The following is a 16027-nucleotide window of genomic DNA, read 5'->3' on the forward strand; positions in this document are numbered from 1 at the left end:
TTGGATGCGGTTTTGTTTATTTTTTAATATTATCGGGCGAAAAGGGGTGGCAGTTCGGCGACCGTCAGGTATCCCGTGTGGCCGGCCATCGTGTGCGGGGCGGTCGAAGTGATGTACTTCTTGCTTTCCCGCGGTGTCTTCGTATCCTTGGCGGTGTCCGTTTTCTGGTCGGAATAAAGGCGCGAGGAGAGTGAGAAAGGCAAAGGGGCAACCACTCTCTTCGTTTACTTTTGTCTTGAGGAAATCGAGCTCCATTACCGGCACGTTGCGTGTGCGGACGATTTCCTCCACCTGGAGCACCTCGAGGTTCTGTATCTCGATGAAGCCGCACTGGGTGAGTGCCTCGCAGACCCGCATCGATTGTTCGATGCACGGCGAAAACGAACAGATACGACCACCTGAAACGAACGAGGACACGGTCAGGATCGTAATAGAAGAATCATATGGAGCGCACACTCATTAAACGATCAGCTAATTGCTTGACCCCGCGAACTTAATGCACCTGTTTGGGGTGGAAAAGGCTCGTAAATAACGGCACCAGCCCCATTAACGCCACGCTTCCGCGCAGGGATCGATTGGTGAGAAAATGTAATAAATCTGCACCGCATTAAAAGGTGGCTGTGGGGCTGTCTCGAACCTGAATTGGCAGGGGCTTGGAAAGGTTGGGCCGGTTTCGGGCAGTGCCGCCGAAGCGCGAACCGGCCCCGCCGCTGTCATCGGCGCGATTTTAACGATTTCGACATCGCGCGAACGAGCGCAGACCGCTTGGCTGGGGGCCCAGAGGCTGCCGTTCGCGATCGGCTAAAACATTTATCCGCGTGCGAACGCGCCATGAATAATGCATCGAAAGTGGCAGTCTCATTATCGTTATCGGACAGCCCACTGACAGCCCCGCGACGAGCACACTGCACTGCACTGGACGGAGGGGTGAAAAATCAAAATGAAAACTCAGAGATCGTGCCTCTTTTCGTCACTTTGCTGCGTCGTCCCATCCGCACCACCGCGGATGGTGGTGGCCACCAGCGGGTCCAGCCGAACATGAATGGTATGAGCTGGTTTGGGGGGGGCCTTTATTTATGTGTTGATTCCGTCCAGTCCGGTTTAAGGGGAGGTGTGTTTTAGTGATCGTACAAATTAACGAAAGATCAAGTCACGGGTTCACGACCCCCTCTTATTAACCTTCCAACTACATTGAAGAAAAATGTAACATCTTTTGAAGGAATGTTTAAATTGATGAAAAGAAACAACAAATCGTTTGAAGCTCTGGTACCGAAATAGCCAACGATTGGCGGTGGGCAGAAAAAGCAGAAAGAATTGGGCAACCCGATTGAATATGTAAAATAAATATTTAAATTCCCCCAAATAATGCTCCTTCGCCACTGGTGCTGACACACACAGCACCCAGATCGACCCCTTTTGGCCACTGATTCGAGTCACCTTTGAGGCCGTGGCTCCTAGCGTGGTGGGACCCCACCTGTCTGCGATGGCGCAAATCACCGGGAATCGGTTCTGACAGATAATCGATCGGCACAGGTACAGCAAGGACGTGTTTTTCTTCCTGTTTATTTTGTTATTTGTCGACATCGATATCTCGCCACGGGCGATGGACGATGAAAGGCCGTACTCCGGAGTCAGCGACGTCGGGAGCCAGTCAATGGGAGTAAGTCAATGTGTCACTCGATGGAGCCGGCGCAGAGGATGAGTATCGTAGCGGGCCGGGCCGTGCGGTGGTTTTTGTGGAACGTGATGAGCCCGACCACCCCTGTCTTTAACTCCTGCTCCGCCAGTGCACCGGTGTGCGCATAAATAATTCACGATCGTCACTCCGTCCACTGTCCGCCGCAAATCGATCAATCACTCGCGGCTCCCGGTTACCCGGTGTGTGTAAAGTGATATAAATTATCTGTCAACATCATTAGACTTGCTGGCAGCAACCGCAAAAACGGCCATTCTGGGGCAGGTTTTTGGTGTGGCCATCATCCGGAAATGGTGGTAATGCTTGCCCCGCGAATGAGTCCCGGGCGCAACGCAATCGGAAGCCGAAGCCCTCTCGCGCTATATTTGGGACGGTCGTTCGGGAGGGTTTTTTGGACCCCTGCTGTTCCGAAGCGGTTCACCACCCGCCGACATTGCAGAACTTATGTCCCTAAAGCGGATGCGCCGCCACCGCCGCCGCCGGAGCTTACAATGTTGGCCACGGTAATCAGTTTTTGTCACTCCACGTTCCACGCGCGTGTGGGAAAAATGCGTGATCAAATGACCGACATCTCCCGAACCGATCGGGTATCGTGAAGGGGGCCTTACAGGAAAGTACCGTTGCGAAACTGGAGCCGCCATTTCGTGAATTAAAGCGATCGATACAAGTGCACAAACAGGTGAATAACTGTTTCAAAGCTGGGACCGTAAACAGCAACACGCCTCGCTTCTTCCGCATGTTGCGGATGCGCTTCCCGGCGACCGGCGTGCACTGACATTTGTCCACCCCGTGGACTTCTGGTGGCGGCCTTTTCTAGTATTCCTCTGTATGTCTTTATAAGGCAATCGAGCGCGTGTATCCGCCCCGGTGGTAGCGACATTTGAACTCCCTGCAGATCTATGACCCATTCCCAAAAGCCGTCCCTCGCGTCGTCCCCGTGGGAGACCGATACCGGTGCACCGGGTTTGGGGCTTTCGAGGGATGTCTTTGCATGGGCCTATGGTCCGGTTCGATGGACAATCCACATTGCCTTGTCACTGGCGCTGGCCGGCGCAGCGTTTTTTCTGCTTCCTGCTAGCTTGTTCCATCTTCGATCGGACAAGGTGCTTCTACGTGTCGGAGTGGAGGTTTGTGATGCTGGGCAGTTGGTTAATAAATCATTCAATTCCGTTCCGATCGTTTCACCGATCGGCAGTCTCCTACGCGCCGCAGGTCCCCGACGGCCCCGTGGCAAGCAAGACGTGTTTGTGTGGATCGTGCGTGGCGCAAACATTGTGCCGCATCCAAATAATCATCGGGTGCTGCTAATAAATCGTTAGAAAGCCAATGCAATGCCAATCCTCAGTGGAATCGGCTGGCAGAGTGCCCTTCCGTGCCGTGAACCCCCAATGTCAGTTAAGGATTCCCAATGAGCGCATCAGAAAGATTTCAACAAGTATGCCTTTAAACAGTTAAACTTTTGAAAGAAAATCAAAGAGCTTCTCTCCGCTCACTCAGTGCTTTGTGCGGACATGAATTTCGTAATGCGACACAAAATGGACAACGCGCTTCTCGGTCTCGGGGTCGGCCCGGCAGCATCAGATAGTTTGCGCGCCCGAACGGCAGCCCTCAACAAGCTCCCGAACTTTCGCCACCGTCGTCGTCGACATATCGCGAATCTTGTCCGTCCCTCCGTCCGGAGTGTGTCCTGGATGCAGGTGTGATGACGGTGTGTGCCTCTTGCATCGGTGTTGGCTTCTCTTCGTGCATCTCAATATCTTCCACCGGGCTCACAGGCGCAGGCAACGGCCAGCAAGCAGTGTGTCAGTCGTGTCTCGGTTATCGCCGCTGAAACAATTGGCCATTGACAAATCGGAGTGCGCAAGGGTGGCGGCGGCTGCGGTGAGGCACGAGACGATCATTTCTATGTTTTGACGCTGGCGACACACTGGCCACAACTTGGACTGGGCAGCTTGTCAACGGTGGTGTACCTCTCCAAAGCGAGCCTGTCGTCCGGGAACATACGTCGCCGTGGCCCACTTCCCGATCATCCGCGCACGACGGGGGTCCCGATCGGCGGTCCTTTTCAACTTTGCCGCCCACACCACCGTTGGGACCCTGCGTGATGTGTGATGTGGAAATAAAATTTAATTAATCCGCCTGTAGCAGGAGCCCATAATGGAAATCTGCGGGGCGATCGGCATTGAGTCATTGCGCGCCTTGCCGAGTGCTCGATCTTGTATGGATTCGAGTTTCGAGACATTTTCCCCGAAAACAATGTAAACTATTAGGTAAAGTTCCGAGACCGGAAACTTTCTCTAACTTTAACGCAAAATTCATAAAAGGATGCCTAGAGTTTATGCCGATCCGACCGAGTGGCACAAGTGACTGTGGGGACAAAGTTTATTACGCGGCTTGACAAACTGCCCACCGCCTTAAGAGTTATGGTCGATTCACGTCCCACCGTACCACCGTCACCACGGGATCACGTGGCCGTCAAGAATGGACGCGACGACCGCCATCACCTGGCACACCTCTCTCAGGACGGTGTCCTGCTGCCGGCAACACGCAGTATTTTAGCGCGGCATTACTCGCCGCCATCGGGAGGCCCTTTTCTGGTCTCTCCCTGCTTACGAAGCGTGTCAACCTCGGGCCCGGGCTCCCATTCGTCCGTCGACGGTGACACGGTACATAAATTCTACCACCCAGCCACGAAACGCCGTGTTCTGTTGTCGTGCATCATCCCGCGAACGGGTCCCGCCGTTTGACAGGGTCCGCCGAGTGGCCGCAGTAGTGTCCCCGGGAGTCGGTCGCGCGCCAGTAATCTCCCGGTGACTGCTGAATAGATGAATAGAGCGGGTTCCCCCCACGGGCTTCCTCCTTCCCGATCGCGTCGCTTTTCTTTATCACCTCCAGAAACAGGGAGTCCGCTGCCGGCGCACCGGCACTGGCTGATGTTTAACACAGTGCCATACAACGCCGCCAAAAAAAGAAAAACTTCGAAATCCCACCACAACGCGGTCCGCAGTCGGGCACACAGTGCACTATTCTGTCAACCGTGTGTCAGGGACGGCGCGGCAATTGCCCGAAGTGCAGTTTTTGTATCGAAAAAAAAGGGATAAACACCAATGGACCACACTCGCCGCTGGCCCTTTCGGTCCGAGCGACCCGCCGAGGAACCTAGGCGCACTTACCTAGGCGTATGCAAATCTGGCCAATTTGACGACACCGCGCCACTACCGCGGCGGCATTCGGTGCGCGCCGCTAATAAATGGAGGCAATTTTGAGCCTTTCTTAATTTGGCACGCGGTCGCGGCCGTGGCGGCGATCGTGGCTGTGTGAGGTAGAAAATCCGTAATTTAACCATATCTGCACTTCAAAGGCCCACTGACCGCTGGCGGGCGGGCTGGTGAATCATTGCCAACGGTACATCGGTGGCCGGCAAGGAGTCCCGTAGGAACGAGCTGTTTCGTTGCTGGCCGGCTACCAGCGCGGTCGGTGCCGTGATTGATTTTGTAAAAGAATTGATTCTGCCGTCGCGCGAAGAATATTTACTCATTAAAAATGGCGTCCTTTCGGAATCATTTGTGTGACTGAATTGGTGTGCTGATTGAATTTTCTTTTCGCTGTTTAGTTCAATCGCGAAACCCTTCCGCAGGGAAAATGAAGATCATTAAATGACGAAATTAAACTAGAGTTCCGAATTAGATGCAAAGTAAAGTTATCTATATGAGTTAAGTTAGTTAAGTTATCAAAATTTACCACAGTGGTAGTATATCATTTACATGATTGATTTATTACAAAAAACAAACCCTCCACCATCGCTTTAGAACCGCAAGTCAGTGGCGCAAGGCTAATTATGGTACCATATTGCGTGCCTGCGATGGCACAAAGGCCTCCAAAGGGCCTTTGGTCCATGTCCTCCGACGCAGCATGCATTCGGTTCCGCTTCTGGGCCTGAAATTGCATTCGTTACTTCACCCAATTTATCAAAAAAGACGAGCGGAAGATAAACGGTCGGTCGCAGGGGGTGGAGGAGTCCGGTTGATGTCTTCTTTGGCCGCGACCCGCGACGGGAGCCCGTGTTCCGGGGGCACGGTTTTATGTTTTCAATGAATCGAAATCACTCCGGCGCCCCAACCGGTGACCGGAGACCACCGTGTGCCGTCCTGTGAACTACGGCTTACGGGTGCGCGATCCACGCGGCAAACCGCGGTGTCGGTCGGTATCGTTTAGGCGTCGGAGGTAATTTATGGCGATCGATAAATCATCCACATTCACTTCGAGTGTGCGAGTGAAATTAATTGTTAACCGGATGATCGCGACGAGCGAAAGTGGGAAACAGTGACCAAGCCGGCGGAACGGATTGCTGCTAACATGTGTCACCGAGCTCTACTGGCCCCGCTCGCTCAGGGGACGGGGGTGGGGAATCGGGAAAAATCATTATCGCACCTTAATTGCGTTGTTCCTACCTACCTTCGTTCTTCAGCGCGCTGGCAGCATGCGGCACGGCCAGGTGCGGTGCGGGAAGATCGAGAAACACGGCATCGGCCTTCCCGTCCAGCTCGGGCCCGAAGCCCTGCTCGCAAACGTCCCGCTGCCGGACGGTCACACTGTCGCCCAGTCCGTGCGCGGCAAACTCGTCGCGTGCTTTCGCGCACCGTTCCTCGTGGAAGTCGAACGTATGCAGGTGACCGGACGGGCGTATGGCCCGCAGGAAGTAGTGCGACAGCGAGCCGGAGCCGGTGCCGGACTCGACCACGACGCTCCCGGGTCGGACTTCCAGCTGGTACAGTATCATGCTGATATCGGGCGTGTACAGGATTTGCGTTCGATGGGGCAACGTCTGGGTCCACAGCTCGGGGTTGGGCTGCAGGACGTGGGCCCAGCCTTTGGTGAGCTGCACACGGGCCCCGTACCGCTGGCCGATCAGATCACCCACTTTCAGTGCACCGAAACACGTCTGGAACACGTAGTCGATCATTTCGTTCTTTTTGTTGCGAATCTGCCGTACCGCCTCGATTGTGTGCATCATCGCCGGTGTTAGGTAGAGAACGACCGTGTCACCCTCGGCGATCACCTCCTTCGGACCGGCGAAACTCATGCTGCAAAAGAAACTTTCGGTTTTCCACAATCACGTTTTGAAACAATGCCAGAAACAATCGAAAACAGCGGAACCGGCGAAACACACGCGCTTTGTTTACGAAGCTTACAGTTTGACAGCTGAGATCGCGGTCACTCAGCACTCACGCTGAGTGGTTTTTGAAACTGTTCCAATACGCCGGACGACTTGCACAGTCGCGTGGATGACATCGAGATGATAGAAGACAAAAGGTACCGCAAAACATTGTGTTCTTGCAAAAAAAGTAATATATATGCCACATTTGGGTATCTTTCTTTCGTTTAAAGGGATTTCTTTCGCTTCCCACTACGTGGTTTTGTCAGTCAAATGAAACAGCTCGCTAACATTGATGCACTTTCATTTACAGCTCCGCACCTTACCTCACTACAACAAAATTGCATATTTCGCTTCGCTCTACCAGGCTAGCTTATCTAAGAGTGTGCCTCAATCTTTAGAAGAAAATAAAACACTTAGAAGGATAACTACACATCGTAAAAGCTACACCAACCACACTTGCACCATGTTTCCATTGCGTCACTGTCCGGAATCAAACTGCTTCTCAAACTGCCAACCTAAATGCACTTGTGCAGCTACTGCATCTAACAACAAACGAGGAATGAAGCTAACTATACCTACAGCGCAGTGTCTAGTAAGATTCTACATACAATTTGCTCACCCTAAAGACACAAAAAGTACAATAAATATTGGCCAACGCCCGTGTCGGCCATCTATTCGACTATCAACACGCGTAGCGCTACTGATAAGCTAATGCTAGACGCAACATCAACGCCGCGTAGTGAAAATACTGAAACGGAAGATGCACCACCCGGTCAGGAAGCCGTTCCGGAATGTCCAAGACATTCCAGGATTCCCGCGGGGTGTCTGGGGAAAATAAATAATGCAAACGGGCTCGTCCCGTGAGATCTTCGCCGATCCTAGTGCTCCTGGTGACGCGTGGCCGCTTCGTCGAGGGACTGTTTCCGTTCCACTCCGTGCTCGCCACCCGGTGTCTGCGGTGGTGGCGGTGGTAGCGGCGGATGTCCATCTAGCGTCAACAACCGATGGTCCGATGGCCACGGCGGTGGCGGTATTGGAAGAGGAACGGGCATCGGGAGGGGCGCCATACCGGGAATGGGTAGACCGTCCTGGGTGAGACACGGGGCCGGTAGCACACAGGAACCGATCGGACCGTGGTGTGCCATGGACCCGGTACTAGTTACGCTGCTGCTTCCGGCTCCTTGTGAGACGATGCACGTCAGCCCGCTGGCTATCGTTTGGGTGACGGGCAGACTGGTGCCCGGATGGTGGTGGTGGTGGTGGTGCGCGATCGACGCACCGACCGCACAGTCGGTCACGATCGGAACGAACTGTTCCGGCATCCAGTCGAAGGAGAACGTGGTGGCCGTCGGGAAGCCTCCGCCGAGGAGTTGGTGCGGGGCGCTCGTCGGTGTCGGTGGCGTCGTCGTCATGTACGGCGATAGCTCCTGGTGCGTTATGTCCGGGACCTTCTGCGCCGTAGTGTCCGACCAGGGTGGGCTCGGGTTCCACTGCTCCATGAAATCGGTCGGCTCTCCGCCCAACCCGCTCACCGTCGGCGGAAGGATGGCGGATTTCGAGTGCAACCGGCTGGTGAGCGTGGTGCGACTGCTCGGGATCGTGGGTCCAACGAGCATCGCCTGCAGCCCACCACCGCCACCACCGGCGTCGATCGCCCCACCGAGACCGTTGCCCAGTCCGTGCAGATCGCCCGGTGGCGGCGGCCCACCGTTTTCCGGTCCGGCCCCGGCGTGTGGATGGTAGTCCCCGATCGCACCGGAAGTCTCCGGAGACTCCGGTGGCCCACTGTCCGGGATGTGGAGCGGTTCCAGTCGGTTGACGTTCCGCTTCTTCGTCGGCGGAGTCCCGTTGTGTCGGTCGCTCGTGCTGGCGGAACCACCGCCATTGTGGCACCGGATGTGGGGTGTCACCTGCACGACCGGGATCGGGATGGCCACGGGGTTACCCATCCCGGGTGGTGGTGCCGATGTCGGTGGTGTCGGCTGGCCTCCGCTGTAGTCCACGGGTTGGGTGCCGGATTCGAGCCGGAAACCGTACGGTCGGCTCGTCGCGCCGTACTCCTCGCCCGAGGATGCCGTTACTGCGGCCTGGTGCTGCAGGTGCGGATGGCCGTGCAGCATTGGGGTGACGGGGCCACCGTTGTGATGCTGCCCGGACGGTGACGCATGGAACCCGTAGCCAGTGAGGTGATGCTGTGCCGAGTAGCCCGAGTGTGTCCCGAGCCCGGAAGCAGCGGTCGCGGCCGTTATGACGCCACCGGAGGAGGACCCAGCCCCAGTTTGCCCCACGGAGCCTCCGGAACCCCCGGCACCGCCCGGCGAGTGGTTGCTGTGGTTCGTGAGGGCCCCGTACGCGTACGAACCGCTCGGCGGGATCCGCGTGGCACCCTCGAACGGAATCCCGAACTGCATCTTTGACTGCACCGTGTAGTAGTGGTAGAGCCACGAGTTGGAGAGCATCACGGACGCCTCGCGGTCACTGTGTGGGAGCAGAGAAGAGGAGCAGAGTTGCAGTATCGGGCCGAGTTGCGGAAGAGATGCGTAACAGTCGCGCGCGGCGTGGGGGTAATATTGTTCCCACAGTGGTCAACCCCGGGGTTGCAACATAAAATAAATCGCCCATTGTCAGTATTGTCTCCGAGGCTCTCCGGTGCCCGATAATAAAAGAAAAAAAAAATGGTTTAAAAGAAGGTCGCATACGCGTGTGTGCAATATGGGGCTCGGCGGCCGACATTTTGGTCCGACTCGTGATTGTTCTTTCTCCCCGATTCTGTTCATTTCCGTCCTCCGTTCCGTCCACTCAAAGGAGTTGCTCTCCTTTAACTGCCCGGTCGGCAAACGAGCGTAACCTTCTGACCTGTCGCCAGACGTTGGCCGATGCGTTTGCGGTTGAACCGCAACCACAACGAGCCCCGGCGGGTTTGTATGCAAATTTGGGTTCCCTGTCCCTTTCCACTCCCTCCGCCAAGGGTGAACAAATTCCTTGGTCGTGGCCTACCGGTCACCGGGCTGCGATGACGGCGACGTTCATAAATCTCGCTCCCTGCGCCGCGGTGAATCCTGCAGACCGTCGACCCGTTAGACCCGAGGTTTGCGAATTGGGTCCGCAGCATCGGGTGACCGGTTGGCCAAAATACATTTCGTTTCTACGATCGGACGATATTATTGGAATTGATATTTCATAAACCACTCTTCGCTGCAAAGTTGGGGCAGCTTGAATTTAATATTTAAATTATGACTGAAACCAGGAAGAAACCTGCATAAAATAGTTTAAATTTCGTTTATGTCTCAACATGACATTGTGACTGTCCCACATAATTCACAAAATTCGATTCTGTGAAGCTTTCTTCAATCAGCCTTGAATGTTGCACATTGGAGCGATCATTTCGAAGCGATCAAAATGCTTTCAAAGCATGTTAAAATATGTGTAACTTGGAGTGGGCAAAATCTCTTAATCGCTGTTGCCTTCTGTAACGTTGTAAAGAATTGATAGGTAAAGTAAATGCTAAGAAACATTTCTTCTTCTTATTCGGCAGCAACCGATGAGCGGTCTTATTCTGCACCAGGGAATGAATCTCTGTTGCTCTCTGTAACGGTTCGTTTTTTTACGGGTGGTGTTCTTGGCCCCGAGCCAACCCCCCCAACACGCCGGTATCGGGAATCGAAACCATAGCGGAAACAATTTTATTTTTCACTCAAAAAATGATACAGATTCTTTGCCATCCATATTTGGAATAGACAAAAATTAAAGATGAGCCAAAACACGTCCAAGCAAAACAGTTGTCAAAAATTGATTGATTACTCAAAATGGGGGAACGAATAAAATACCAATAAAATAATAATAACTTCATTCGAACACTTAAAAATGCACTCATTAAGGTAAAGACCCAAACAATTTCTCTCAACAAGGAACGTCCCATTTATCGGTATGCTTTTTAGGTATTTTGGGACAACTCTCAAGAGGTGTACTAAGAACCCCACGTGGATGACTCCAGGACCCACAAATCACGCCCAAACGCCAATTTCGACCGAAGCCAAACGAAATATTCGATCCTCTTTTTACTCTATGGTTCTGTAGAAAGGGTTCACTAGATTTTCAGGCCAACCAACAGGATCTTTGACTGCCACAGGAATATCTGATACATTCGGAACCTACTCAATTCGAATGGCCAAAAATGGAACGCCTTCCACGAGGTTCTTCGTCTCGTGTATCTACTTAATCCTGTTTGCAGTAGATATTGTAGCCTTTGTAGGCAAGCTGGTTCTGCGCCGGTAAGTGGTCAGCAAGGCCCCTGCACTCCGGATTGCGCTTCGCTCGGATTAATGCTGCTCGGTTATAAATGAAACCGACACACTCGGCCTTACATGAACCGGGGCAACATTCGCGATGCAGACAGCAAACAAACGGAAGAAAAAACCTCTATGAAAACATTGCTTAATGCGCCTTAAGTACCTGCTTGCGGCAATAAATCTTACGAGCGGTCTTATTTTCCCTGTAACTCCTGGGTGTGTGTTGTGGATCGTTCCGTTCTCGATAGCCCAGCGGTAATTACACAACCCAATCTAAGGGGAACCGCTACAGCGGCGAGGGCCGTCGGTGGTGCATCCTTGTACGCGGCCCTCAACTCATGTCTACGCGCGCGCCCAAGCTGCGCTTTGGTCTGGGATTTGTGATCTACTTTAAGGGCCTCGGCAGAGGAAAAGCCCCGATTTTCTTCTCGATTTCCTCTGCCAAAGCCGACCGACCAGGCTGCCAGGGTGTAAAGGTGCAATAATTCAAATCGTAGCGGACGCGAAGGGCTACATGCTGCGAAGCTGCGCTCTCTCTCTCTCTCTCTGACCCCCCGCCGGCCACGGCCAATCCCCGTGGGTAACGTGAGAAATTTTCCGAACCATAATTATGTCAGTCGCGGCACGAGGGAAACCCAACCAATCCCGATAAGAGTGGCCGCAAATTTCGCTGCCTCGCCGTGTGCCACAGAAGTTGCCGCGGTTATAAAACAAATATCTCGGGGAGGCTCCGTTCTATTGGAGGTCCCTCGAAAAGGGCGACTGAAATCCGACGCGCGGGCAGCACGAAAATGGAGCAACCCGATTGCTGCGGTGTCCGCCGTTAGTGTCGATATCAAATTTTACGCCAATTCATCACCGACCCGGTCCGGTTCGGCCAGTCAAACAGTGTTCAGGCCACAAAACCATCCGCTTTCCTGGCCTGAGCAGCGCATATTTGTGTGCAGCGAACGATGATTAACACTTTGTTTCGCGTCGTCGTCGTCCTGCGGGCATCGCCATTACTTGGCGAACCGAACACGCCGACAGGGATTGATTCGTCCGTCCGTCCGTCCGTCCGGGCGCTGGGAGCGTTCGATCGGAGCCCATGTTTGCCACAAGTGAAAGCCGAGCAGAACGGAAGAAATGGTTCCGTCATCCTGAAATGCCACCATAAAGTGGTGAACATTTTTCAAGCAAACACCCGTCGGACGTGCCGGGTCAGCAGGGTGCAATCCATCGATCAGCGCCGTAACAAGGAGAGTGGTCTCCTTGGGTTGGACGACGGATCACCGGGCACCGGGCGCCATCACAGTGCACAGTGTTGTGCCTTTACAAATAGTAATTTACTTGAAATTTATTTAAATATTCCAAATTGAGGGCACTTATCTGTTAATAAGCTTAGCCGTTTTATCCGACAAACGATCGGGACTCTTGGGACCTCGAATTATGATATTTCTTTTCCACAGCGATTGGTGCACTCATTTTCACGATCGTTTGTAGCCGATCCTCGCATCCAGCACCGGCACACCGGCACCCGACGGGCCAGCATAGGACAGCCTGCCGGCCAGCCAGCCAGCGCACCACCTGCCTGGTGGGGATCATAATTGTGTTTATTCAACTGATTCAACGCTTTCGGTGTTGTTCGGAAACGGGTAATTGAAGCCGATCATTGATCGTGTTCTCTCTAATTGGCACCGAGGCACGGACACTGGCCGTGAAAAGTCGGCGTTCGGGAAGCGTTTTTCGCACCGCAGTCGAGCCCAAGGCCCAGGCCACAGGTTCGAGATGGTGACTGGCGATGGTGTTATTTTATGTGGCATATTGCACCGGCAGTGCTGCGATAATGAATATGGACAGGAAGGCCTTTCGCAAGCCAAAAAGCGGCACCGGCGAAATCGGACCGAAAGCACAAAAAAAAACGAAATCCCACCGGAAAATTATTAACCCACGCCCAGGATCGGGCCAGGAAGATCGGAAGACTCTCCCGAACCCAGTCAGCGAATGAAAGGTAATAAGAATTATTAATAAAAGATCGCCCCCGATAGCTGTGTGTGAGGGGCGCGAGCGCGCGCGCGCTTTGGGTAATAAACTGAAGCCTCAACTGGCCGCCATATTGGCGTATCCTGGTGCTGCATCACCGCGCATTAGTAGTGGCTGCCGGGGAGAGCATCCGGCCGGCCGCCGAACGATGATACCGGGGCAGCGAGCCAGTGGTTTGCGTTTTTAACAGCTATATCAGCGATCGCCCATATTTTACGCCCGGTTCCCATTACTCTTCGGTCATTTATGAAACACAACAATCACGGCGAGAGAATTTGCAAGTGGTGGGACCACTGGCAGCGGGTTGGCATCGAACTGATAGGGAGCCTTTTGTGTCTTTCTTTGAAGGGCTTTTAAGGGGTTGTTCTATTTATTGGTCGGTAGTCCATTAAATTTCGGACAATTTTGAGCCCTTTTTGGAAACTCATTAAATAGCATGGAGATGACAGGATACATTCCTGTGCAGAAGATTTGTGTCCGAACCCGAAATGCCACCTTCTAGAGATGATTTACTGCGTTACTCTCAACATTCTGCCATTCTTTCTTCAAAGACCGCAATTTCTAATCCTCGACCGACGCAGGTCTTCCGGCGTCTTCAATGTCCTTGGGCGACAAATCATCACCCAAAACCTACGTTGTCCAAAGTTTAACAGTAACAGTGGCTTCTGTAGACTTTGTCCGTCATTTAAGGTTTTTGAATGTGAGCTTCAGAAATTTAGTTTCACACTCTTACACATCACGACAACATTCCATTCGGATTTGCACAATGCTAGGATGTTACAGCTCAAATTCCTTATTACAATAACTCCGTTGAAATTTCCAAAACCCGAAGCAATGATCAAACATTTTCTAGAGTCCAAGTCCACTTCAAATTTGATAAACAAAGGAATCTCGTCGGACTTGCCATCAAGACTCTCCGCTGGGCAGAAAAGTGAAACTGATAACCAAAGGAGGAACATCAAAAGTTGCCCACCAGCATTTCAACCCGCCCGATATGGCAAACATCGGCAATTGGCGAGCATCGATCGGATTGTGGAGCACGCGGGACGCGGGACGAACATTATGATTATTGTTCCCGTTATTAGTCCGAACGGTCCCTCGGCCGATTGCAATAAAGCTCGGACCAGCGCAGAAGTTAAATAATGTGGATATTACGCGAACTCAATACTCCGAGCCACACACATGCACACATGCGCATATGAAGACATCCGAACACGGTGCCGTGGACAGAACTGGGCACCGTCCACCAGTGGTGTGGCCTGAGCACAGGTTTTCCACAGGCCGATCGAGCTGAGAACGATCGATCGAAGCCGGTTCGATTTTCCCGTGCAACTCCACCCGGGCCGGGTGGTCCAGATTATTTATGTGAGAAACCACCCGGCGGCCCGCCGACGGTCGGCCGGTACGTGTCCAGGGCCACACTGCACAATGCCTCGTTGTCCTGCAATTGCATCCTCGACGATGCGCCCGAGCGCCCTTTTCGCGGCTGTGTGTCGAGCCCCGGACCGGGCTGCAAAACGGGGAAGGCCAAACGGAGAAACATAAAATATGACTAAACATTGCTGCCGCGTGTGACTTTATGTGGAGCAATTTCGCTTGCGCCGGTTGATTTATCATCGACCGGGCCAACGAAATGAGGCCGCATTGATCGTGTGCCGATCTGCCGCAATGCGACGATCACACAAAAGTGTAAGGTGTTAATGTTGCGATGCGTCACCACGCCCAGAAAAGTGTCCCCAGGAAGGAGGAACGTAGAGAAAAATCACAATCACTCGAACAGAACCTTAACGATTTATTGGCGGGCCCGTTTCGGGGCCGGACGTGAACGGCGAACGCCAATATGGAATGTTTTTTACGATTCGTTCCCCAAAACCCTTGGGCCATTCAACACACCGCGAGAGAGAGAGTGTGTACCGCAATCGTACGCATTGTTCCTTGCGCCCCCACCCGGCTTCGTTGTCATTTATGCCCTCCCTGACCTCACCGGCATCGTCGGTGGCAAGCGTTCCGATCGTCCGGTATCGGTATTTCCCGACGTTGTAATGCACCGCGCGGTGGAACGGTGTATTGTTATTATCGTCCTGGGCCGTTTAAAAAAGCATCGCGACGCTAATGGCTGGCGAAAACGGGGAACGAGTGCGTAAAGATTGAAACACTTTTCCCACTACGCACGGCCGAACGAACGCGAAACGAGGACGAAAGCGTGCGCTTGAACGATCGCTTTAGCTGGCGTTGTGCGCTTGCGTTTTGGGAGGATAAATTAGAGGTATGAAAAGTGGCCGGGCGCGTGTAATGATACGGACGCCATGTGCCCCAATAATCGGTCGAACTTAACGCGAGCCGGTGGCCCCGGTGTCTTACAATTACTTCGGCTTCGCAGCCACGGCAATCATACGCGTGGTGAAGCGAACGAAGCCAAAGCGATCGATCCGGCGAAGGCGAAAGCGGTGGAACATTAACTCCGTATCAATGAGGAGCGGCACGGTAAGGCACCCGGTCCCGGGGTGAAAATAAATGAGCATGATCAAATTAAACGACCGTAGATGAGCCCGGGTGAAACGGAAACAAATGAGGCCGATCAACCGATCGGCCTTAAGGTGTTGATATTTTCAAGTGATACTATTTGCAAACGCAGCCAAAATGGACCAATAAAACAAGCTATGGATATGGATGGCCAAGAAAAAACGGGGTTCGTCGCTTGCAAACCCATACACCACCGTTGGAGTCTTTCTAACGGTGAATTGAAAGCACGCCCAGCGGCCGCCGGTTTCAGGCGGCGGCGTTCGATCGTTCAATTAATTACAAGCCTACACCGGACCGCGTCAAGATCAATAACCAACACCATAAATTGCCGTTCGGTCG

At 53.2% G+C, this 16027-nt stretch overlaps 2 protein-coding genes across 2 annotated transcripts in view; both read right to left on the reverse strand.

Moving 5' to 3' along the window:
• Positions 1-15: 15 nt before the first annotated feature.
• On the reverse strand, positions 16-6829 carry LOC131210702 (tRNA (adenine(58)-N(1))-methyltransferase catalytic subunit TRMT61A). Its single transcript, XM_058203983.1, has 3 exons — positions 6152-6829; positions 229-398; positions 16-164 (listed from the first exon to the last, which is right to left on the reverse strand). Exons 1-3 carry the CDS (start codon positions 6777-6779, stop codon positions 30-32), a joined length of 933 nt encoding a protein of 310 aa, XP_058059966.1. The 5' UTR covers positions 6780-6829; the 3' UTR covers positions 16-29.
• Positions 6830-7732: 903 nt separating this feature from the next.
• Positions 7733-16027, reverse strand: part of LOC131207048 (uncharacterized) — a 101424-nt gene continuing 93129 nt past the window's right edge. The window contains exon 10 of the mRNA XM_058199657.1: positions 7733-9332. Coding sequence (XP_058055640.1) covers positions 7733-9332 — 1600 coding nt within the window. The remainder of the gene's footprint in view (positions 9333-16027) is intronic.

The sequence above is a fragment of the Anopheles bellator genome, chromosome 2 (assembly GCF_943735745.2).
Source record: "Anopheles bellator chromosome 2, idAnoBellAS_SP24_06.2, whole genome shotgun sequence".
NCBI lineage: Eukaryota > Metazoa > Arthropoda > Insecta > Diptera > Culicidae > Anopheles > Anopheles bellator.

Bases quoted from the DNA above. Each gene is read 5' to 3' on its own strand.
- LOC131210702 (XM_058203983.1), bottom strand. From the start codon at position 6,779: ATGAGTTTCGCCGGTCCGAAGGAGGTGATCGCCGAGGGTGACACGGTC. The intron at 399-6,151 runs GTAGGTAGGAAC...CGTTCGTTTCAG, and splicing joins CAGCGCGCTGAAGAACGAAG to GTGGTCGTATCTGTTCGTTT. The intron at 165-228 runs GTAAACGAAGAG...TATTCCGACCAG, and splicing joins TCGATTTCCTCAAGACAAAA to AAAACGGACACCGCCAAGGA.